At 60.6% G+C, this 21,788-nt stretch overlaps 11 protein-coding genes across 11 annotated transcripts; 6 read left to right on the plus strand and 5 right to left on the minus strand.

The window, feature by feature from the left end:
- Window positions 1-1,789: 1,789 nt before the first annotated feature.
- On the plus strand, window positions 1,790-3,565 carry B0I36DRAFT_363505 (uncharacterized protein; the record flags this gene model as incomplete). The annotated part of the gene is made up of 1 exon (XM_046158818.1): window positions 1,790-3,565. The coding sequence occupies one exon, from the start codon at window positions 1,790-1,792 to the stop codon at window positions 3,563-3,565; it is 1,776 nt and encodes a 591-aa protein (XP_046011182.1).
- A 276-nt stretch (window positions 3,566-3,841) lies between these two features.
- B0I36DRAFT_244720 (aldehyde dehydrogenase) lies at window positions 3,842-5,351 on the plus strand (the record flags this gene model as incomplete). Its single annotated transcript, XM_046150080.1, has 2 exons — window positions 3,842-4,708; window positions 4,758-5,351. 2 exons carry the CDS (start codon window positions 3,842-3,844, stop codon window positions 5,349-5,351), a joined length of 1,461 nt encoding a protein of 486 aa, XP_046011183.1.
- Window positions 5,352-5,472: 121 nt separating this feature from the next.
- B0I36DRAFT_324727 (putative mitochondrial cytochrome b2) lies at window positions 5,473-6,979 on the minus strand. The gene has a single exon (XM_046154150.1). It carries the CDS (start codon window positions 6,925-6,927, stop codon window positions 5,518-5,520), a length of 1,410 nt encoding a protein of 469 aa, XP_046011184.1. The 5' UTR covers window positions 6,928-6,979; the 3' UTR covers window positions 5,473-5,517.
- Window positions 6,980-7,592: 613 nt separating this feature from the next.
- B0I36DRAFT_269044 (amino acid/polyamine transporter I) lies at window positions 7,593-9,167 on the plus strand. The gene is made up of 2 exons (XM_046151256.1): window positions 7,593-7,728; window positions 7,787-9,167. Exons 1-2 carry the CDS (start codon window positions 7,644-7,646, stop codon window positions 9,097-9,099), a joined length of 1,398 nt encoding a protein of 465 aa, XP_046011185.1. The 5' UTR covers window positions 7,593-7,643; the 3' UTR covers window positions 9,100-9,167.
- On the minus strand, window positions 9,162-11,915 carry B0I36DRAFT_269045 (fungal-specific transcription factor domain-containing protein). The gene is made up of 5 exons (XM_046151257.1): window positions 11,768-11,915; window positions 11,598-11,698; window positions 10,004-11,529; window positions 9,669-9,941; window positions 9,162-9,612 (listed from the first exon to the last, which is right to left on the minus strand). Exons 1-5 carry the CDS (start codon window positions 11,891-11,893, stop codon window positions 9,284-9,286), a joined length of 2,355 nt encoding a protein of 784 aa, XP_046011186.1. The 5' UTR covers window positions 11,894-11,915; the 3' UTR covers window positions 9,162-9,283.
- Window positions 11,916-12,160: 245 nt separating this feature from the next.
- On the minus strand, window positions 12,161-13,111 carry B0I36DRAFT_245215 (uncharacterized protein; the record flags this gene model as incomplete). The annotated part of the gene is made up of 2 exons (XM_046150138.1): window positions 12,161-12,774; window positions 12,835-13,111. The coding sequence occupies 2 exons, from the start codon at window positions 13,109-13,111 to the stop codon at window positions 12,161-12,163; spliced, it is 891 nt and encodes a 296-aa protein (XP_046011187.1).
- A 395-nt stretch (window positions 13,112-13,506) lies between these two features.
- On the plus strand, window positions 13,507-14,735 carry B0I36DRAFT_269051 (gentisate 1,2-dioxygenase). Its single transcript, XM_046151258.1, has 2 exons — window positions 13,507-14,254; window positions 14,315-14,735. Exons 1-2 carry the CDS (start codon window positions 13,642-13,644, stop codon window positions 14,617-14,619), a joined length of 918 nt encoding a protein of 305 aa, XP_046011188.1. The 5' UTR covers window positions 13,507-13,641; the 3' UTR covers window positions 14,620-14,735.
- A 13-nt stretch (window positions 14,736-14,748) lies between these two features.
- B0I36DRAFT_410434 (uncharacterized protein) lies at window positions 14,749-16,336 on the minus strand (the record flags this gene model as incomplete). The annotated part of the gene is made up of 2 exons (XM_046161911.1): window positions 14,749-15,060; window positions 15,126-16,336. 2 exons carry the CDS (start codon window positions 16,334-16,336, stop codon window positions 14,943-14,945), a joined length of 1,329 nt encoding a protein of 442 aa, XP_046011189.1. The 3' UTR covers window positions 14,749-14,942.
- Window positions 16,337-16,836: 500 nt separating this feature from the next.
- Window positions 16,837-17,670, plus strand: B0I36DRAFT_374600 (uncharacterized protein; the record flags this gene model as incomplete). The annotated part of the gene is made up of 1 exon (XM_046160289.1): window positions 16,837-17,670. The coding sequence occupies one exon, from the start codon at window positions 16,837-16,839 to the stop codon at window positions 17,668-17,670; it is 834 nt and encodes a 277-aa protein (XP_046011190.1).
- Window positions 17,671-17,886: 216 nt separating this feature from the next.
- On the minus strand, window positions 17,887-19,713 carry B0I36DRAFT_205773 (thiamine pyrophosphate enzyme, N-terminal TPP binding domain-containing protein; the record flags this gene model as incomplete). The annotated part of the gene is made up of 2 exons (XM_046148835.1): window positions 17,887-19,605; window positions 19,675-19,713. Coding segments are annotated over 2 exons (1,758 nt in total), but the record flags the coding sequence as incomplete, so codon positions are not given.
- Window positions 19,714-20,268: 555 nt separating this feature from the next.
- B0I36DRAFT_244324 (oxidoreductase, FAD-binding protein) lies at window positions 20,269-21,747 on the plus strand (the record flags this gene model as incomplete). Its single annotated transcript, XM_046150047.1, has 1 exon — window positions 20,269-21,747. One exon carries the CDS (start codon window positions 20,269-20,271, stop codon window positions 21,745-21,747), a length of 1,479 nt encoding a protein of 492 aa, XP_046011192.1.
- Between the last annotated feature and the right edge of the window lie 41 nt (window positions 21,748-21,788).

The raw sequence follows: 21,788 nt of genomic DNA on the forward strand, positions 1-21,788 counted from the left end.
CCATATTGCATAATCTGGATCAAGGAACGAACAATGGTCCGATTGTCGGCCTTAGTTAGAGCCCCTTTACGTAGTTCACACTGCAGTAAGCACACCTCATGCTTGCGTGCTTGAAGTTGTCATGACTTCAGACCTTTTAATCTTCTCATTCACCTGCAGTATCTCCTGGGGATGATTTAGGCGAAAAATGGCACAGACCTGCTCAGCAGCAAGAAAACTGAACTTGCCCTCATCCTCTTTGTCTGCAGTGAGGTTGTTTCCGCGGAGCTTCTCCACAAGAGCCTTGCCGTTGACTCGTCCGATTAAAAGGCGGCACATAAAAATGTCAACCTCGCCCAGCAGCTTCTCAGAATACGTTCACGTGACCCTCTTTCAGATCCGCCACCGCATACGGGGTGCTCACGATCAGCAACTTCTTGATGAGAGTTAGCATCATTAACCATGCAGAAGCACATCTGCCGGCGTCGATGTCCCAAGTCATCACCAACTCACAGAGACGTTTGATCGTCTCAAAGTGTGGTGGGATGTCGCCCTCGAGAGGGACGATAGTTAGAACGGTCTCATACATCTGGCCTCCGCGAGAGAGCACCCTCTGGCAGAGGGGCGTGGTCGACAGCGCGTCATTCCGGAGGAAAGACTTGCCGCGGGGGCTTGCCCAGACGTGTCCAGTGTCTCTGGGAACTGCACAACTCACCACTATGTGTCCGTGTGTCAGCAGGACGACCTCCACAGCAGCCTGCCTGAGGTATCATTATCGCGTGCAAGGCCCACCCCGTTTGCTGGTGCCTGAAGAGACCTGAGAGCATTCCAACGACAAACGAAATCGATTCTGCATGCCTCGCGCAGTCTGCGATCTGGCCCCAAGTCTTGACACAACAATGGGACGTCTGAGTACATCTGATTGTCCATTGCTGATGCCTCCAGGGTTGCGGAGTTTCATTGCGCGGGGGCCTGCCTCAACAATTCACATCATTCAATGGTCCTGATTGTTGGTCTGCCTGGCCAAGCAACTCTTTGCATAAATTCGACGTCTCCCGCCGCACCTTGGACAGTTCATCCAGTCAATCACGGACCTACCAAACCACCATCCCCTCCCCACCTTCTCTGGCATCCTCTCATTCAACACCCAGGGCCGTCTACACCAAGCTTCTCTTCAAAGCATCACCACCCGAGGTTATGAGCCCGGGGTGCAGTGAGCAGTCACAGGCAGGGCACCGGTCAGTCTCTCCCTGTCTTCGTATACATGTCTGCGGAGTTACTGACGAAAACAGCGACAGTGCAGCGGGCAGAGCCAATCGATGCCAAGCACGGCGATCGATGCTGGCCCGGACGACTAGCCAGACGACCTCAAGGCACGCGACGAGAGACTCACGCAGCTCAAGGCCCAGGTCTAGGACGCCAGATCGGAATGGAAGTCTGACTAGTTTCATCGAGAGGAGCTAGAGCACAAGATACAAGAGCACGAAGCGGCCAGCTCTAGAGTGTGACGAGCAGCAGAGTCTACGAAGAGAGCGCTAAGGCCAGGGAACTCGAGGCCAACGTCCAGAGACTCCAGGGTGAGAATGTACACCTCCGCGCAGAAATTACAGGACACCTGAAGGCTCATGAAGTGCGTAGCAGCAGGTCAAGAAGCCCCGCATGGCGGATACCACAACCGCAACGGCTAATGAGGATTATCGTGCGGGAGTAGATTAACTCTGCTCTGCGGTGCTGCACGGCCACCTGCGAAGACGAGTGCGGTCTGAGCCTCAAGGACGTCGCTATCGAGCTTGCTGCACATGCGTCGGGGATGCTGAAGGCGAAAACCCGGCACGCACAGCTCCTCCGCGATTACGACGTCGACACATTCGTCCAGCGTCCCCTCGCGACGGAAGAAACGTGCCCTGCGTGGGCGCAGGACATTCGTCTGTTGGCCCTTGAGCTCGTCCATAACTGGGAAGGTGTGAGCCTGAACAAGATTCCTCAGCTGGCACCAGTCATGCCTCGTAGGCTCGAGGAGGCTTTCCGGCACAACTTCATCTCTGGATGTACCACTGGAGATGATGGCTACTGGCTGACCGACAAGGGACGGTCGATGCGAAGCCTGATGCGCAACATGGGGGGTATGAGCTGGGCATCCGCATGGCTCGCCACGAGTGCAGCCAGGCACGACGACCCCGTCTGTCAGAACGTCCTCGTCTTCATGGCGGCCCTCATCGAGTCAGGCGCAGAGTCCAATCTCTGCTCTCCATTGCCGTCCCCGCCCATGACTGCGAGCCCGCCATCGTCTCAGGCCCGCGAATACACCTGCTGTGCCCGCATCTGTAGAGACCGCGCCCACCACGGCACGCTCTGGTTCACACTCGGGGTGCTCCTGGGTGTTCTTGAGACTGGGAACTTCGCTCCCAATCGTACTCACCAGGACTGGCTCGAGATCAAGTGTGGCTATGCCCAAGTCGTCAGCGACAAGGCCGATGCGATCTTCCAGGAATTGGGTATGGCACGACACGACATCGACAGGCTGGTGAACATGCCTCTGACACAGCCACAGCTCACCATGATCGACAAAGAGCTCGCGTGGTCACATCTCCACCAACTCGTGTTCGCAAAGGCTGATATTCGCTATGCCGAGATTGCGAGCATCGACATGACAGACTGTTGTTCGCTGGCGTCAGTTCTTTATGCTGGGGATCCCAGTCAACTCAGCATCAACGAATGGCTCGAGAACAACAATTTTCGCTCCTGCTACTTTGCGTACCGCGAACTACGCCAGGCCAAGCTCGACGGCAGCCCCGAACAGTATTTTGTGACTGGTCTGACAGTCATCCCTTCCAGCGCACTGTTGGATATCGCTCGCCAGACCAAGACTCAGTGGCCCCTCACAGTCATTGGTGCACAAACGAGCGAGACATTCTTCCAGCTCTCTCCAAGTCAATCGAATGCAGTCATGGCCATGACCGAGTCTTCACGCACATCGTCCGTTCGGGACCCTCAGAGCCACGCGAACCTCGTTACACCGGCCGACGAGCTCAGGGCGGCATTTGAAGCTGTCGGCGATATCCGAGCGAAATTTCCGGGCCAATCCAGTCTGCAAAGTGTGTTGCTGACAAGCACTTTCCCAACCAGTCCTCTGCCCCAGACGGACACACAACTCGATCACCAGACTTCAGCCGAGATCGATGCTGCCGCTGTCGTGTTGTGGCACCTGTACGCACACGTTCACATCTCGAAGAGGGGCGATCCCACCGTGAGCACTGCCGATGCCACTGCTTTGATGCATGCAGAAGACGAGCGCAACACACTGCTGCGCTTCATATGGGCCGATTTCGAGCAGGATAAGCAGAATCTTTTCCACAATGTTGCAGCACAACATGCCATCCGGACGCAAATCGCAGGCGAGTTCCTGACTTCGGGCGGCAGCCATGAAGCAATCACTTGTGCTAACCTCCTGTTCTCGCCGCTGATGCTCAACACACTGTGGAAGCGCGACGGATTCCGCTATGGGGCAGCAGACTGTCGTGCGCGGGAAACTCAGGAAACGGCATGTAGATTAGCAAACGATTGTTGTGTTGGAATCGAGTCATAGGCCTGCATCATACCCAAACCGAGATCAGTTCTGGAGTAGGCGATGAACGACACAAACAAATAACTAGCGTAGTCATCAATGAAGTTCTGACAAACCACTGGCATACTCACCCGTCTGCCACGGGGGCGCGCGGGTCTAGGCCGGAAGAAGGTTCGGAATGGCTTCCGACAGCAATCCGACGCTATACTCGGCCAGCATGTTTGAATACCTAAGTAAGTCATTGAACACATGCCCTGCCACAGCATGCCGAGAAAAACAAACACAACACAAGCAATCATGGGCAGCCTCAACACCAACTCCACGGCCGCGTACACGGTGCCTCTCGTAATCAACAACGAGGAAGTCCGCACCACGACCACCTTCCCGGTTATCAGCCCACTCGATGGCCGCGAGATCTGGACCTGCTCGTCCGCTTCTACACAAGATGCACTTTCCGCCGTGGCTGCCGCACAGGCCGCCTTCCCAGCATGGTCGCGAACCAAGCCATCGGAGCGGCGTGATTTGTTCCTGCGGGCGGCGGACATCATCGAGCGCCGCAAGGAAGAATTAGGTCACTACATGCACCTCGAGGTTGGCGCCGACAAGGCCTACCAGGAATTCATCCTGGGACTGTCGATCGAAGGTCTGCGGGACACGGCCGGGCGGATCGCGGGAGCGGTGCAGGGCTCGGTCCCTGAGTCGAACCACGCCGGGATGAAGGCCATCATATACAAGAAGCCATATGGCGTCGTGCTGGGGATCGCCCCTTGGAACGCTCCTTACCACCTTGGCCTCAGATCTGTCACGTTTGCGCTGGCGGCAGGGAACACGACGATCCTCAAGGGACCCGAATTCTCGCCGCGATGCTACTGGGCGATTGTCGACGTGTTCCGCGAGGCCGGGCTGCCGACAGGATGCCTGAATCTGATCCTGCACCGGCCTGCAGACGCAGCGGCAGTGACGGAGGCGCTGATAGCGGCGCCCGAGGTCAAGAAGACCAACTTTACGGGCAGCTCGGCCGTGGGCAGCATCATTGCGTCGCTGTCGGGCAAGTACCTCAAGCCTTCGCTGATGGAGCTGGGAGGGAAGGCGAGCGCGATCGTGATGGCGGACGCGGACCTGAGCAAGGCTTCGATGCATTGTGCGATGGGTGCTTTCATGAATGTGAGTGTTGAACCGGGTGGAAAGTGATTCTTCGACTGACGCCTCGCAGGCCGGCCAAATCTGCATGTCGACGGAGCGGATCATTGTGCACTCGTCCGTCGCCGACAGCTTCCGGCAGAATCTCAGTGACCAAGTCAGTCGCATCTTTGGCACGGCCGAGACGATCCCCGTGATCATCACGGCAGCCTCGGCCAGACGCAACCGCGAGCTCATTAAAGACGCCGTCTCACAAGGGGCCGAGATCATCGGTCACGTCTCTTCCCCGAACAAACAGCACTGGCCCGAAACCAAGATGCGGCCCACCATCGTCACCGGGCTCGATCCCAGGATGAAGTTGTACTTGACCGAATCCTTTGGCCCCAGTGTGTCACTATTCGCGTACGAGACGGAGGAGGATGCGGTGGCGCTGGCCAACAACACGGACTACGGCCTGTCGGCGGCCGTCTTCAGCGAGAATTTGGGCGCAGCCTTTCGCATCGCCGACAAGCTCGAATCGGGCGCGGTGCACATCAACTCGATGACGGTGCACGATGAGTTTGCGCTGCCGCACGGGGGTGTCAAGAGCAGCGGCTTCGGGCGGTTCAACGGATATCAAGGGCTGGAGGAGTTTCTGTACTGCAAAACCGTGACTTGGATGGAGTAGTGAGTGGGCTGGGCAATCATTGATGTGGGATTGTTTGCGCCCCAGGCAGTCACGACACCTGTGGTTTGATTCATGGCAGGTGCGACCACGAGGACCAACAATGCCAGACACGTAGTCAGGTCTTTTGTTATATACAGCAAGTCGTGTAGACTCACATTTTATGAAACTACAGCCTCGACCTCTCTCCACGATACACCATGTGCTCCACCTCGGCCGTGTTGACCAGCTCCGGCGCGGCATCCTTGCCAAGGTCGGTCATCCCGCACAGCTGCATGGCCGTCCGGATCTCGTCGTGCAGGATCCCCGCGAGGTGCTCCACGCCCTCCTCGCCATAGTTGACGGCATACATGAAAGGCCGCCCGAAGCCCACCGCCGAGGCGCCCAGGCACAGCGCCTTGACCACGTCGGAGCCTCTACGGAACCCGCCGTCCACCAGCACCTTCATCCGCGCAAACACCTGTGGGCAGTGCCGGCGCAGCTCGAGCAGCGCCACAATCGACGGTGGCGCCGTGTCCGCCGCCCGCCCACCGTGGTTGCTGACCACGATGCCGTCGACTCCCCGGTGCATCGCCTCGACCGCGTCTTCCCACCGCTGGATCCCCTTGATCACAATCGGCAGCCGCGTCGTCCGCCGCAGCCACGGCACGTCGTCCCACGACAGACTCGCGTCGATGAACGAGCTGCCCTGCCTCGTGAACCCGGCACCCTTCTTGTCACGCTTGCTGCCGCCACCCGGATTGACGACCCGCTCGTCGGCCTCGCGCTTCGAGATCACGGGGCAGTCCACCGTCACGAATAGCGCCTTGACTTTGCCCGACGCCTCGGCTCTCCTGATCGCCTGCTCCGACTTTTTCCTATCCTTGTCCACGTACAGCTGGAACCACGCGCGCTCCGGCGTGGCCTCGAGGATCTCATCGTGCGGGTACGAGCTCGGCGTCGCGAAGCACTGCACGATGCCCGTCTTGTGGGCGGCGCGTGCCTGGTCGAGCTCACCCTCCCCGCCAGCCATCTTGACCGCGCCCGTAGGCGACATGTAGACCGGCATGCTGAGCCTGCAGCCAAACAGGGTCGTGGAAGTGTCGGGCTGCTTGCTCACATTCCGCATGACCGCTGGCCGCAGCCAGATCCGCCAGAGATAGGCCTGGTTCGCATCGCGGGTGATGTTGTCGTTCGAGCCGCCGTGGATATAGGCCCAGGCTTTCGGTGTGAAGGACATCGAGGCGGCCTTTTCAAAGTCGTCGAGGTTGATGAGCTCGTCGAGCTGGGGTCTGCCATTGCTGCTGCTCGTGACCTCCATGTGAGATTCAGCTGGTCCGGGTGGCGGGATCGTGGACCGATCGATATTGCCGATGAATGCTGACGTCTTGCCAAGTTCCTTGCGAATCAGCGATGAGCTGTGCACCGAACCGTACGACGCAGTGGCGTCGCGGCCCGCGTGCTCGAAAATAATCTCTGGCCCGCCGGGATGCTCGCCCGCAAAGGCTGTCATGTCGTACACTTCATTGTTGACCACCAGCCAGAGATCGTCCTCCTTGCCATGCTGCTGCACTTCAGCCCACGTGACGACGCGTGCCATTGTCGACAGGGCTCTTTGTCCATATCTAGGAAGTGACAGGAAGCGACGCGTTGTCTTGTCGGACAACTTATAGGAAAGCGATCCCGGCTTCGCTGGAGTGCCGGTTCGCTTCCGTCGCCGATCACGTGCATTCGGGATGTTCCCGGACCAATCACGGCAAAGCTCCCCACGGGGGTCACCAAGGCGGAGGAACCGACGGAAAGGGGTTTGAGGAGCAATTACAGTTCAGCCAGTCCGCGCGCTTATAGCTAGCGGCAACGCAGACCCTGGTAAGCGGGGGTCGCACTTGCAACCTCCCCCCTGCCAGTCTATCTGGACTTTATCGCCAGCCCCCGGCCGAGTGTCCCGGGGCAGCGTCGGGTGGATAGTCTCTTATCTTCTGTCTGGGATGACGACGACAGGCCAGCCTCGCGATAAATACAAGGGCGTTCATTGTTGGAACTGCCCAGCATCAAATGCCAACACCATTCCAAGACTCGAAAATGTCTCTAGACGCAGCCGACGACAAAAAGATGCGCAAGTCGACGTCCGAGGTCGCCATGTCTGACGACTTGCAAGACTCCAAGAACGGCCTGTCCCGGCTGGAGACGGGCACAGGGGTCGGCCAAGTTGTGGAGGTGGGTTCACCGGATCCTTCAACAGATCGAGGTACTGACCAACACCAGCTCAGTAAAACATTCACCACACTGTCGACCTTTTCCCTGTCCCTGTCCCTCATGGCGACATGGGAGACGCTGCTGAGCACCATGGGCCTGGCGCTCGTGAGCGGTGGCACCGTGTCTCTCGTCTATGGGTTTCTGCGTAAGTTTTGCTCAACGGAGAGTGGGACTTATACCACCGTGCTGACAACTCTGTCCAGTCTCGTTTGTGGGCAACGTGTGCATCGCCATGTCGCTGTCTGAGCCGGCCTCCATGCACCCCAACGCCGGCGGGCAGTACTTTATGATCAGCGAGCTCAGCTCGTCCCGCACACGGGCCATCCTCAGCTTCTACACGGGCTGGATCAGCCTTCTCGGCTGGGTTGCCCTGACCGCATCGGCGCCCTTTGGTGCCGCCAACATCATCCAGGGCGTAGTCGTGCTCAACTACGAAGACTACGTCCCGCAGACATGGCACTGGTATCTCATCTACGTCGCGGTGACGCTCATCGCCTTTGGCCTCAACATCTTTGGCGGCCGCGTGCTGCCAGTCCTCGAGAACCTGATCATGGCGCTGCACGTCATCTTCTTCTTCATGATCCTGATCGCCACCCTCGTCCTCGCCCGCGGGAACTACCAGCCCGCCGAGTTTGTCTTCACCCAGTTCTCCAACGGCACTGGCTGGGACAGCGACTTTGTCGCCTGGGGCATCGGCATGGTCACCTCGGCATACATCATGATCGGATACGACTCGGCCGCCCACATGGCCGAGGAGATGCCCGACCCACGCCGGGGCGTGCCGCGGGCCATGATCGGGTCCATCATCGTCAACGGCATCATGGGTTTCGCAATCGTCATTGCCGTGCTCTTCAGCATCCAGGACTTTGACGCCGCGCTCTCGGCCCGCACGGGGTTCCCCATCATCGAGATCTTCCGGCAGCTGACGGGCGGCAGCAACCTCGCCGCGGCGTCCGCCATGTCCTGCACCATTGCCGTCTCAGCCGCCCTGGCGACCGTGGGCCTCGTGGCGTCCACGTCGCGCACCCTGTGGTCCTTTGCGCGCGACGGCGCCCCGGCCTTCTCCGGCAAGATCGCCCGCATCAGCCGCAGGACCCACGTGCCCTTCAACGCCGTCGCCGTCGTCATCGTCGCCGTGCTGCTCCTCGGCGCGCTCAACGTCGCGTCCACCGCGGGCTTCAGCGCCGTCCTGTCCATCACCGTCGTCGGCCTCTCCCTGTCCTACCTGGTCCCCATCGTCGCCATGCTGTACCGCCGGCTGCGCACGCCCGACATGCTCGCCTGGGGCCCCTGGCGCATGAACCCCGTCGTCGGGGTCGCCGTCAACGTCGCGTCGATCGTCTACGTGCTGTTCCTGACCGCGCTGCTGGTCCTGCCAACGACCGTGCCGGTGGTGGCCGCCAACATGAACTACGCCTCGCTGATCCTTGGTGGCGTGGTGATCCTCGTGAGCGTGGACTGGGTTTTGCGGGCGCGCAAGAGCTTCAAAGGGCCTGTCGCGCTTGTGGACGTGTGATGCAGTTTTCGAGAGGCGCAGGTGTGTGTGCGCGTGGGGAAATCGATGGAAATTTGCTAGCTCCGGGGGTCCCAATTCGTTTTTATTTTTCTTTCCTATGCCATACCAAATGTTGTACCCTGACCAATGAATACATTATTGCGCCCAGACCCCCTCCTCCCCAATGATACATGCACAAGACGCCTCAAAGCTGATACCCGAAATCCATCCACGAATCACTTCCGGCGTCAACCCCACTGCCACCACTGCCGCTGCTTTCTGTGAAGAACAAGCCTGGTCCTGGATCGTCCTCAAACATCATGGTGTGGTGGTAATCGGGGAACGTCATCCCGAGGATCGAGGTCTCGTCCATGGCCAGCTTCGGGCTCGAGAAGTCCACCAGGACGCCCGCACCAGTAGTCGTAGCGGACGTCGAAGCCGGCATGCCGCACATAATAAAGGATGAGCAGTCGGGCGGGAACGTCGTAGATGTCGCCGAGAGTGGTTTTGCGACATTCGAGGAATCTGCTTCCACTGAGAAAGTACGTCAGATTTGTTTCCAAGAACGACGTCACCTGTACAGAGCTTACCCTTCCTGCTGTCCAGCACATGCACGAGCTGCCGGAGGTGCTCGATGCACCGATCGACGAGAACATTGTTGGCCGCCATTGCGTCGAGCGCTTCGATGGCTTTGATGAGTGCCTCGCGACCTCGAGTCGCTTGTTGCCGGCTCTCCAGGTGACCACCACCTTGTTGTGAATGCGGCGAGGAGACATCTGACGGGACTTGCTCCGTACTGTCCTGTGGTGGGACGGCAGGTTGCAGGAGCAGGACACCAAAGACTGTGAGCGAGGCATTAAACGCTGTGAAAGCGCAGGACCCGGTCAGCTGACACAACCAGAAAAGAGAGCCAAAGCATTCTCACCATAACACAGAGTAAACCACCACGCCCCTAGCATGTGCTTTCCCAGATCAGGCCGCGTGACAACGGCGTGTATCAAAGATATCGACTCGACCGCCGCACCGAAGCATGCTGTGGTGAAGAACTTGTTTTGCTGCTGATGGTCGTATTCGTCGTGGTTATTCACACCTGGGGACATAAACCTTGTCTGGAGCATGTTTGTCAATATCGGCCGCATTACCAACAGCTTGGTGTTGAGGTAGCGCAGCGTGATGATATTGCGCAGCTTCTCGATCTGCTGCGACGGCGACCTCGAGGATGCGGGTGAGCCTGCCTCTTCAAAGGAAGGAGGCGCAATTTGTAGCGCCGGTGGCAGCGTGGTCTGCCACTGATCTAGTTCTTGTTCGAGTCCGAGGATGCGGGTCAGCAGCTCAGGCCCTGGAATATCCTCCTGCTCGATATTGTGGCCGTACAAGGACGCGATGACCTTCCAGAGGATGCGATACAGCGTGACCGTTGCGGAGAAGAAGAGCGCCGACATGCCGCGCTCTCTGTCCCCAGGTATCGGCACGGGCAGGTCGAGCCGTACATAATCTTCTGGAATGGCACTCGGTCGGCCGAAGGTCATGCTGAGACTGCGGTCGAGCACGATGCAGCCAAACCAGGTCCGTTTGCGCATCTCCCGCTCTATAGGTGGAAACTTGGCCGATGCGGCTTTGGAGTGCAGCCCGATGGACAGCGCGGTCTTGACCGCCAGCCCGTGCGTTGTCCACGTCTGCACTGCGTGCTGGGTGCCCTGGAGATACTGTGTCGACAACAGAAGGTACTGTACAGTCTCAAGCGTCGTGCCCCGTAGCATCTGCGTCCCGCAGAGCAGACAGGCGCGTTTATAGAAGGGCTCCGCCTCGTCGCCTCTCGCCGAGTGGGGCGTCTCGGCTCGGGAGGCGTCTGCGCGGACAGCCATGGCCAGGATGATGTTGAGCAGGGCTAGCCATGTCCTGCGAACGCTCGTGAAGCCAGAGGCACGGGCCTGCCGATACGTCTCGAGGAAGGAAGCTTCGTGGATGTAGGGGAAGAGCAAGCCCGTGTTGGCAAAGTATTGTTGAAGCAGGCGATGCATGACGTCCTCGGGAGGCAGGGTCACGCCCAAATTTTGCGCTGGCTCCTTTAGCGTGTTGCTGGCGGTCCGGGAAGACATGGACTTGACCTTGACCGTGCTTGGCCCGGGGCTTGCCGGGCTGGCGGCGAGCATGGACCTCAGAATGATGCGCATGAATGAGATGTTGGCGGACGGGCCAAAGAAGCCCTGATCCTTCTCGTCGACAAAAGAGATGGCCATGCCATCTGTGTGATCGTCTAGGTCGAGCTCTGGCTCCTGGCCGCTCAGCAGCCTCGTGATGCCAGGTGCTGGGCTGTCGAGGTCGGCAGAGGTCTCAGAGATGCCCCTGTCGGAGGCGGCGGAGCTGAAACTGCGGACAGACAGCTGTTCATGGTGGCCCTTGACGATCTGCTCGAGGAGGTGGAGGCGGGACTCGAGGTCGGCAAAGGCGCTGTGTCGTCACGAGAGGTCAGTCTTTCTTGGAGAGGCATTGTGATGCGATGGGGGCCGACCACGTACTCCTTTGGGATGATGACATTGGCCGCGGACCCGGGTGCATCGTAGGTGCAGTCAAAGGACATGCGCTCGCAAAGGCTGCATCTTGGGCGGGCGCCATTGCACTATGAAGAGGATGATTGTGAGGATGAGGTTGTTGTTGTGCAACCAGTTTGAAGCAAGCACTCACTCACCCTGGACTTGCGTGTGCGGCACGGGTTGCAGGCAAGAGCGACCCGCTGGCGCTTCGAGCCGGACGTGTTGTTGCTGTTGTTGTTGCTGCCTGACATGTCGTCGGCCGCCCCATTGTGCTTGGCCATGTGGTCCGGCAAACAAGCAGACGACGCAGCAAATGCTCGGCTGTGGGGAAACAATCAAGGGCAAGGAATCTGACAGGCCCGGCATCACGGTTTTTGGACCTCTCTGCCATGTGTAAAGCGCCCCTGAGGCCCCGTTCCGTCCTTCCGGCCACGGTTCCGTAGTCTGTCACGCTAAGAGCGACCTGCATCTCTGCGTGCCTGGAGGGTCGAACCTTGTTCACGGCCTGACAAATCACAACGTCTATTGCCTACAATGTCTATGGCAGCTCAGGCAAACTCGACCCCGTTTCTCAGCGTGCCGATCCCGCTGACGTGCACCTCCATCACCGTGCCTGGCGCCAGGAACCGCGGCGGCTTCTGCCCGGACCCTACCCCCCCGGGCGTCCCTGTCATGATGACCGTGCCCTTCTGCAGCGTCGTCCCCTGCGAAAAGTACGCAATCAGGTACGGCACGCTGAACAGCAGATCGTCCAGCCCGCTGCTCTGCCGCGCCTCCCCGTCCACCGTCGTCGTCAGATGGAGCCGGGCTGGATCCGGCACCAGCCTGCTGCTGACCAGCACCGGTCCCAGCGGTGCGTACGTGTCGAAGCCCTTGGAGAAACCCCATTGGGGCACGGGGCCTGCGAGCTCCGGGTCGCGTTGGAGTTTTCGGGTAGACACGTCGTTGCCCGCCGTGTACGCCACCACGTAGGACAGCGCGTCGCTCTCGGAGACGTCCTTGGCGTCGCGGCCGAGCACGACGCACAACTCCCCCTCGTAGTCTGGCTGGGTGTCCTGCGCAATCTTGGGGATCACCACGGGGCTGTCGTGGTCGTGCACCGCCGTGGACAGCTTGATGAACATGAAGGGGTAGGATGGCATCTTGCGGCCGGTTTCCTTGACTGCTTGCTGTTAGGGAAGGACGAGACTCGACAGGCGCGAAAAGAGGATGGATGGCCTACTGTGGCTGATGTAGTTGAGGCCGATGCAGCGCACCGACGGCACTTCAGACTGGGCCAGCGGACCGAGCAGCTTTTTTACCGTCACAACCTCGTCGGTCACCTTTGTGGCCCCTGTCGTGTCGTAGATATCATCACCCGTGATGACCTTGGCTTTCAGGCCGGTGGCTTCGGTCGTGTTGCCCAGGTCAAAGTCAGGGTCTGGCAGGATGGGTTCGCCACGGAGAGTGCGGCCATCGGTGGCCACGAACCGGATGAGCCGGTCCCAGCAGACTGACATTATGTGCACTTGGAGAAAAGGTCTCCGGATGGTGTGGGAGGGAAGTGATGTGTCAGTGACATGCCAGAGTTTACATGGACGTCCAATAAGAGTTGAGGGCCGGTGGCTCATTCTTATTGTGGTCTTGGCTGCTCCAAATTTCTCCAACTCCCTTCTCTTCCGCCTATCCTCCCGATCTGTCCCCGTCCACGATCTTGACCACTTGCTCGGCATCCGGGTGCTCGTTGGGGATGTGTCGGGACAGCGGCCTTCCTGCGACGATGACAATTATGCTCTTAGAACGACCACCAATATTTACGTATAATATCAATTCCAGAGAGACGATCTAGCACCTGCGGCAACACCGTCTACAATCGCCAGATACGCAACCAACCGCAGACACAAACATGGCACCAGCAGCAACCACACCGCCGGCGGCACCCGCGCCGCTGCCTTCCAAGCAGCCCGCCAGCGGCCCGGAGAGCATCCAGACCCAGTCAGACCTCCTCAAGTCCCTCGACACCGTCAACGTGTCCCCGCTCTGGGCGCAGATGGCGCGCCTCAACCCGGCCCTGCCCAACCCCAGCACCGTGCCCTTCCTGTGGTCCTACTCAGCCATCCGACCGTACCTAGTCCACGCGGGGAACCTCGTGCGCGAGGAGCAGGCCGAGCGCCGCGTCCTCATGCTCGTCAACCCGGGCAGGAACGCGGCGCCGTACACCACCGACACGCTCTACGCGGGGCTGCAGCTCGTCATGCCGCGCGAGACGGCCCCCGCGCACAGGCACTCGGCCTTTGCGGTGCGCTTCATCATCGAGGGCCAGGGCGGGTTCACCGCCGTGCACGGCCGCCGGGTCGCCATGAAGCCCCGCGACGTGCTCGTCACGCCGCCGTGGAACTGGCACGACCACGGCAAGAAAGGCGCCGGCGAGCAAGGCGGGGACGACGAGCCCGTCATCTGGCTCGACGGGCTGGACCTGCCCGAGTTTGTGCATTTCCCCGTGCACTTCAACGTGCACTACGACCAGGCGCGGTATCCGGCCGAGGATGTGGGCGTGGACGACTCGCCCATTGTGTTTCCGTGGGAGCAGGTGGAGGAGAGGCTTGCCGCGGAGCCCGGGCCGTGGGCGGCGGTGCCGTATCTGCGCAAGAATGGTGCCGAGAGTGAGTTTTGCACCACGTATTGCCCTCTACTATTGAGACTTTTGCACTGACAGTCCACAGTCGGTCGCACAATCGGCGCGCTTGCAGAGCGTCTCGACGCCAACGCTTCCTCGCCCGCCATCCAAGAGACGGCCTCGTCCGTGTACCACATCATCGAGGGCACTGGGCACTCCGTCATCGGCGAGACGACCCTGCACTGGAAGAAGGGCGACACGTTTGCCGTGCCTGCATGGCACAAGTACCAGCATTTTGCAGGTGGCGAGCAGGTATACCTGTACCGCTTTCACGACAAGCCGATGCTCAAGGCGTTGGGGTTCTACCGGGTGGAGGGAGCGGATGTTGAGAGTTTTGCGGATGTGTGGTAGGGATTGTGGCTGCAACAACGGTGCAGACAGATAGCGAGACGTATGCAATTGGAAGTCGATATGGCTGGCTATGGCTGGTGGTGACCTCAAGGCGCTTTTAATTGTCAATTCCGGCTTCGAACTTGGTCGCTCCTCCGTTGGTTATCATGTGAAACGGCGTCGCTCCAGGTCGCTACTTCCTAGAATACGCGTAGGCAGATCCTACGGCTATGTCCAAGGCAACACTGCTGGTGCAACATGGCTCAAGTCACACGTACAATAAACGGCAGCCATGTCTACGTTTCAGCAACGTCATCCATTCAGCTACATAGATTCAAATCCCTTCAATGAGCAGCAATCGCAGCCCCACCCGTCGGCAGCCCGTTGCTAAATGCCCGGGTCGTTTGCGGCGCCCCCCTCCGACGATCGTAAACCTCTGCAACGTGCTCGTGCATGTCGTATCTGCAGTCCGGTCTTGTTAGCCGCGTCCCCGCATCCACAAGATAAAAATGGGTCAAAGAACTCACAGATTCATCTCCTCAATCGTCAGCTTGTCCGTCTCCTTGGACACCTTGTACACCTTGCTGTCCGTGTTGCTCGAGAACCCGATGCGCTCGTTGAGGTTCTCGCGCGCCCGCTCCGACGCGGCCTGGACCTTGGTCGCGCGCGGCTTGCGGACCTCCTCGTACACCTGGAGTGCCTCGCGCACGTCGCCGTTGAAGTGCCTGCGGCTGAACGCGAGCCCGAGACCCGCCGCGTCCTCGAGCGACTGGCACGCGCCCTGGCTCTGGTCGGGCATCATGGGGTGCGCGGCATCGCCCATGAGCGTGGCCACCCCCTTGGTCCAGTACGGGTAGGGCTTGTGCATCCAGATGCGCCAGGGCCGCACCTCGTAGCCGAGCTCGAGGTGCTTGAAGACGTTGCGGTCCAGGTCCGGGTACGGCGCCAGGAGCTCCTCGACCGTCGCCTTCTGCAGCCAGTTGGTCGTCTGCAGGTCCGACGCCTCGCGCGGGAACCAGCAGTAGTACGAGAGCAGCTTGCCGCCGTTGCAGGGGGACAGGATGACCTTGAAGTGCGTGTCGTAGCCGCCCCAGTACTCGAGGGCCGAGTTCTCCGAGTAGTCGACCAGCCCCGCGGCGCGCACTTTCTCGCGGTCCACGTTGGCGTGCAGGCAGGTGCACGCGGCCGGGCGGCGGTCCGCGGTGATGCCCATGATGGTGCGCATGGCGGACCCGATGCCGTCGGCGCCGATGATGGCGTCGTGCCGGGCCGTCACGCCGTTCTCGAACCGGACCTCGCCCGTCTCGAGGTCGGCCGACTCGCACTTGTGGTTGAGCACGAGCCTCGCGGGCGGCCCTTCGCCGTGCTCCCCGACCGCGCTGGCCATGAGCATGCGGTGCATGTACTGCCGGTGGAACATGTTGTACACGTAGCCCCAGCGCTCCTTGTAGTCGTCGAGCGCGTAGACGTTGATGGCCTCGCCCGTCTTCCAGTCCCGGCTGATGAGGTTCTTGAGCACGACCGGGTCGCCCATCTCAATGTGGACGCCCCACTCCTCGAGCCACCGGGTGCCGTTGGCCGCGCAGGAGATGGACGCGCCGACCTCGCCCACGAAGTCGGCCCGCTCGTAGATGGTGACGCGGTGGCCCTGGCGGCGGAGCGAGACGGCCGCGGCCAGGCCGCCGATGCCGCCGCCAATGATGGCCATGTCGAGTGTCTTGAAGCCGGGGTGTGTCATTGTGGAATGTGAGATGTGTTTCGTGGATGCTGGTGACCATGGCAGCAACGCAGCTTGGTTCTGCGGAACAGCTGTCTTCATCTAGACAAAGATATCACCGCCGTCTGATGCGCTCGGCGTATAGCATCGCGACCCGACGTAGCCGCGACAGCAGCGTTGGAGTGCGCCGGACCGAGTCTACTGAATGCCCAGTCTCGAGAAGTCGCGGCCATCTCTCGCTTGCTGCCAGCCAGGATGCGGACAAGGCGGGTTCGGGGCTGGGTCCACCTCGGGTCCGGAATCCGTGTCGGGAGTGTTCCGGCGGCCCCGGATTGGCTTGCGCCCTCCATCGGTTGCCTCTTTCGGACCAACTTCCGGACTGGACTGTCGTGTCAGAACGCAGCGTGAACATCCTGACTTACACCTGCAAAGACGTTGTGCGGTTTACCTGACAGCATCAGCATCACGGCAACAACCGCCTGCACAATTCTCCCACTCCAAAACCCGCAAGAACACTCACCATGGCCCAATTCGCCAACGTCAAGCAGCTCTTCGACATCACCGGGCGCAACTACATCGTCACCGGCGGTGCGCAGGGCATCGGCCTGGCGATGGTGCATGCGCTGGCGCAGTGCGGCGCCAACGTGGTCGCGCTCGACATGCAGGCGGCCCCCAGCACCGACTACGCGAGCCTGGCCAAGCAGCTCAACGTCCGGCTCAGCTACGTGCAGGCCGACGTGACAGACGAGCAAGGCCTGACAGCCGCCTTCCACAGGGCGTTTGAGCTCCTCGGCGGCACCGTGCACGGGCTCGTCACCTGTGCGGGCATCGCGCTGGAAAAGGCGTTCCACGCGACCACCTGGGCCGAGTGCCGCAAGATCCAGGACGTCAACGTCACAGGGAGCTACTTCTCGGCGCAGCTCGTGGCCGAGCAGATGCGCAAGCAGGGCACGCGCGAGGGGGCCAGCATCGTCCTGGTCGCGTCCATCACGTCGCACACGGTGCTCCCGCAGCACCGCATGTCGGCGTACAGCGCGTCCAAGGGGGCGGTGCGCATGCTCTCGCAGGCGCTGGCCGTCGAGCTCGCCGCCGACGGGATCCGGGTCAACTCGATCTCGCCGGGGTTCATCGACACCGAGATGACGCAGGAGGTGCGCAATGCGAACCCGGCCATGGTGGCCATCATGAACGACACGCCGCCGCTGAAGAGGATCGGGACGAGGGATGACTTGTTGGGTGCCGCGGTGTACCTGCTGAGTGACGCGTCGGCGTACACGACTGCTGCGGATATTGCCATCACGGGAGGACTGCATGTGCAGATGGCGTTGGACAACAAGCTGGCCCAGCAGCCGTAGTCGAGTCCGTTTGTAGAACATGATGATTCTAGAAGTTTCTTGTTGGTGTGATCGCACTGTGTTATGTGGGTGAAAGAGGAAAGCACGACCGTGGAATTTCGGCGCACAACACAAAAGAAAAAGTCACAACTTCCTCACATGGCTAATCACAGTGTAAGATCCTTTTTGCATTCAAGTACGGACACCCTACGCCTCATCCCCCTTCCAAGGCGACGACCCTTGGACTCTCGCCTCGATGATCGCCGACACGCCGCCCTGCACAGCCGCCACCGCCTCTGGCAGCACCCGCAACAAGTCGCCCGCCGTCCTCACCACCGCCGCGTACGCCGTGTTGCCCGAGGCCGACCTGGCAATCCCCGCAAAGTCGGGCGTCGGACTGAACGAGATGTTGAGATCCTCGTTGCTCACCTGCGACCCGTGGCCCTGCGGGTGCACCAGCTCCATCGAGATGCGCGGCGCGTTCCAGCCCTTGTTGCTCAGCACGATGGTCAGCGTCGGCAGCTTGTACCGTCGGGCGACCCAGTACACCGTGCTGGGCACACCAAACAGATACGTCCCGTCGCCGACAATCTCGCACACAAAGTTGCCCTGGCCCAAGTAGTCAGCAGCCAGCTTGACGCCCAGTGTGCCGCCGCCCGACCAGCCGAGACCACCGCCACCGCCGTTGACCAGGTGACCGGGCTTGTCGACGCGCAACTGGTCATAGACAAACATGGCATTGGACACGGCCTCGATGCACCAGATCGTGTCTTCCGGGCAGGCCTTGCGCAGCTCCGAGCACAAGAAGGATGTACTGGCGGGGGTAGCCTGCAGATCTGCGGGTGGTGCAGCGAGGCGGTCGGCAGCCTTGATCTCTTCTCTCCGCGTCTGCTCGAGAGCTGTCCAGCGGGATACAAATGGCTCTTGGGAAGCCAGATCAACGTGTCTGGTCGCCACAAAGTCGTTGAGCTGCTGCAGGGCCACAGCCGCATCGGCGCGGTACCGGTGCGTCGCCGGAATGTAGTGTAGTGGCATGTTCTGCTTGAGCGGGTCGACGCCAACCTCGAGGATCTTGACGCCAGGACTGAGCGGACACTGCGTCGGGATCCAGGGCACGTCGCAGTCGAGCACGAGGATGGCGTCGGCTCCAGAAATGGCTGCGTGCTTGCCGATCCGCACGCCAATGTACGCCCTGTGGCTGAAGGGGAAGCACACGTCGCTGCCGAGGGCGTCAATCACTCTGACACCAGGGATCGCCTCGGCGAGTTTCACCAGCAGCGGTACTGTTGCGTGATTGCGCCCGGTATAGCCGACCACAATGACCGGCCGCTCTGCTGTCACGAGTGTCTCGACAATGTTCTCCACACCAGCAGGTGACAGGCCGGCAGGCTCGATCCCGTGCCACACCTCCTGGTCGAGGTCGTACTCGTCAATCTCCTCCTCCATGACCTCTCGTGCGCCCATGAGATACGCGGGTCCCTTGGGGTCACTCGTCGCGAGCTGCAGTGCGCGGTTGACCATCTGCTTGACGTTGCGGCCGGTCTTGAACTCACCTGCGTACCGGCAGTACTGCGCCACAATAGCCTTCTGGTCCGGCACGTCCTGCAGCCAGTGGATATACTCTGTTCTGGATCCGCGGAGCTCGCCCTCGAGCGTGTATGGCGACAGCCCCGCGAATACGAGAACGGGACTTCTGGCGATTGATGAGTTGTGCATCGCACAGCCGAGCCCTTGCGTGCCGACGTCCACATGAACCAGCACGCACTGCGGCTTGCCAGTGAGACGCGCGAAGCCGTCGGCCATGGACAGCGCGACGAACTCGTGCGGCACAGTGATAACTTTGGGGAACTTGGAGGGCCCCTTGGAAGTACCGCTGCGCCGGGTTTCGGCTGCGAGAGCCTCCATTATCGCTGGGTGGTCGGAGCCGAGGTTGACAAAGACATAGCTAACGCCGGCCTAGAAGTCAAGGATACAACCGTGAGCATTATGATTCGACTGAAAGCAATATCTCTAAAACACACATACCTGAGCGAGAGACTCGAAAAAGGCTGAAGACGTGGAGTATCGGCCACTATCGCCCCTATCATGATGTTAGATGAGTTTTGCATCACCACAACGACATGGTCAGCCCCTACATGATTGCTGTGTACTGTGTCCGACTGTTGAGATACGCTGACAGGTTACCCAGCATGCAAACCAGTCTCTACAGTAGGCGTCGTCGCCAGGTATATCTTCATGCCCGTCCAAAAAAACGGTCACCAATGTTGCGACCGAATCAAGGTCATTGGCTGACCTGAAGTCAGTGGAGTCCCGGAACGGCCATCGGAATCGACAAATGTGGGGGCCGGTACCGGAGGTGTGGGGCCGGGCAGCCTATTGGTCCAACCACGACGGATCAGGAAGGCGACTTGGAAGCAGCCCTGGCGGGAGTGGCAGGTCTGCCCGAGGCTGCCCCGTCCTCGAGCATGTCAGGACACAGCCAGATCACAAGGATTTGCACAGGGCGGTCTGTGTCAATAATCCGGTATAGCTAGAAAGACTCGACGCCGGGCTCGCGGACACAGGCGAGTGGCCACAGTATCTTCACCATCGTCTTTCTGTCGTTCCAGCACAACCACCATGGCGTCACCACAACAGCCACAGGTCTATCAGACCAAGCCCGAGTACTCGTCCTCGGTCCTGGTCAGAGGCACACCTGACTATGAGCGCTGCCGGCGCATGAACCCCAGCTCGGCCACGCCAGACCGCTACCCGCAGGAGATTCACGTTCCACGCACACCCCAGGATATCGCCGCGGCACTGCGCAAGGCGGCCTCGCTGGGCGTGCACGTGGGCATCCGCAGCTCGGGTCACGTCTTTGGCCTGGGCGCGCTCGTGCAGGACGGTATCATGATCGACACCGTCAACCTCAACCGCGGCGTCGAGTACGACCCGGCCACGCAGGAGATCACGTTCGGGCCGTCGGTCCGCGTCGAGGAGGTCGCCGGCAAGCTCAAGGAGATCAAACGCTTCTTCCCACACGGGCACGCACCCACGGTCGGCGCGGGCGGGTTCCTCCTCGCGGGAGGGCAGGGCTGGTTCGTGCGCGGCTGGGGCGCGACGGCGCAGTCGTGGATCACCAAGATGGAGATTGTGGTGCCGGACGGCCGCGTCCTGATGGCCAGCCGGACAGTGAACCAAGACCTGTTCTGGGCGGCGCGCGGGAGTGGGCTGGGTTTCTTCGGCGTGGTCACGCGCTTCTGGGGCCGCACGATCCCGGCATCGAGGCTCTGGGAGCGCAGCTTCACCTTTGTCGTGGGCGACAGGTACGAGCAGCTCATGACGTGGGCGCTGACCAAGGGCGACGAGACGCCCAAGTACGGCACCGACCTGAACATGACCATCTACTACCCGGACAAGTACGACCCGCTGTGCACTGGGGATGCGGTGCCCGAAGACAAGACGCTGCACATGTCGCTGTCGCTGCAGTGCTACGCGGACACGCAGGCGCAGGCGCGCGTCTTGCTGTCCGCTTACGACGGCGAGATGCCGCCCGCCGTGAGGGACGCGCTGATCGAGATGAAGCCCGTGACCGAGACGTCGTTCCAGCGCATCTTCCGCACCAAGCGCGGGTTCATCGGGCTCGGCGGCGACCAGCGCTGGAGCATCCTGTCCATTCTGTCGGACCCAGGCACGCCGCTTCCCCGGCTGCTCGAGAAGTGCAAGCCCGCGCTGACGGAGCTGCCGACGCGCACGAGCGTCGTCTTCATCTGCACGTGCGACATTGTGCCCGACGAGCAGGACTCGGCCGTCTCGATCCCCCAGCAGTACTACATCTCCACCATCACCCAGTGGACCGACCCGGGACTCGAGCCGGGCATATACCAGCCCATGCGGGACAGGTACAAGGCCACGCTGCCCGTGGCGGCGGGCACGTACGTGGCTGACTATGATGTCACCAACGACGACGCGAACGGGCGGGTCATGAGCGACTCGGCGCTCGCGAGGTTCCTGGAGATCCGCCAGAAGTGGGATCCCAAAGGGCTGTTTCCCAACTACAAGAGGTTCATCGAGACTCACGAGAAGATCCGGCGGATGGAGAGCAAGGCGAGGCTGTAGTAGGTGGTGGATATAGTTTAGCTTTATGCAGAACCAAAAGA

Source organism: Microdochium trichocladiopsis (genome assembly GCF_020744255.1).
Source record: "Microdochium trichocladiopsis strain MPI-CAGE-CH-0230 chromosome Unknown B0I36scaffold_6, whole genome shotgun sequence".
Taxonomy (NCBI): domain Eukaryota; kingdom Fungi; phylum Ascomycota; class Sordariomycetes; order Xylariales; family Microdochiaceae; genus Microdochium; species Microdochium trichocladiopsis.

Bases quoted from the DNA above. Each gene is read 5' to 3' on its own strand.
- B0I36DRAFT_269051 (XM_046151258.1), top strand. From the start codon at position 13,642: ATGGCGCGCCTCAACCCGGCCCTGCCCAACCCCAGCACCGTGCCCTTC. The intron at 14,255-14,314 runs GTGAGTTTTGCA...GACAGTCCACAG, and splicing joins GCGCAAGAATGGTGCCGAGA to TCGGTCGCACAATCGGCGCG.
- B0I36DRAFT_269045 (XM_046151257.1), bottom strand. From the start codon at position 11,893: ATGGCCAAGCACAATGGGGCGGCCGACGACATGTCAGGCAGCAACAAC. The intron at 11,699-11,767 runs GTGAGTGAGTGC...TCCTCTTCATAG, and splicing joins GCCGCACACGCAAGTCCAGG to TGCAATGGCGCCCGCCCAAG. The intron at 11,530-11,597 runs GTACGTGGTCGG...GTGACGACACAG, and splicing joins AATGTCATCATCCCAAAGGA to CGCCTTTGCCGACCTCGAGT.
- B0I36DRAFT_324727 (XM_046154150.1), bottom strand. From the start codon at position 6,927: ATGGCACGCGTCGTCACGTGGGCTGAAGTGCAGCAGCATGGCAAGGAG.
- B0I36DRAFT_269044 (XM_046151256.1), top strand. From the start codon at position 7,644: ATGGCGACATGGGAGACGCTGCTGAGCACCATGGGCCTGGCGCTCGTG. The intron at 7,729-7,786 runs GTAAGTTTTGCT...AACTCTGTCCAG, and splicing joins TCTCGTCTATGGGTTTCTGC to TCTCGTTTGTGGGCAACGTG.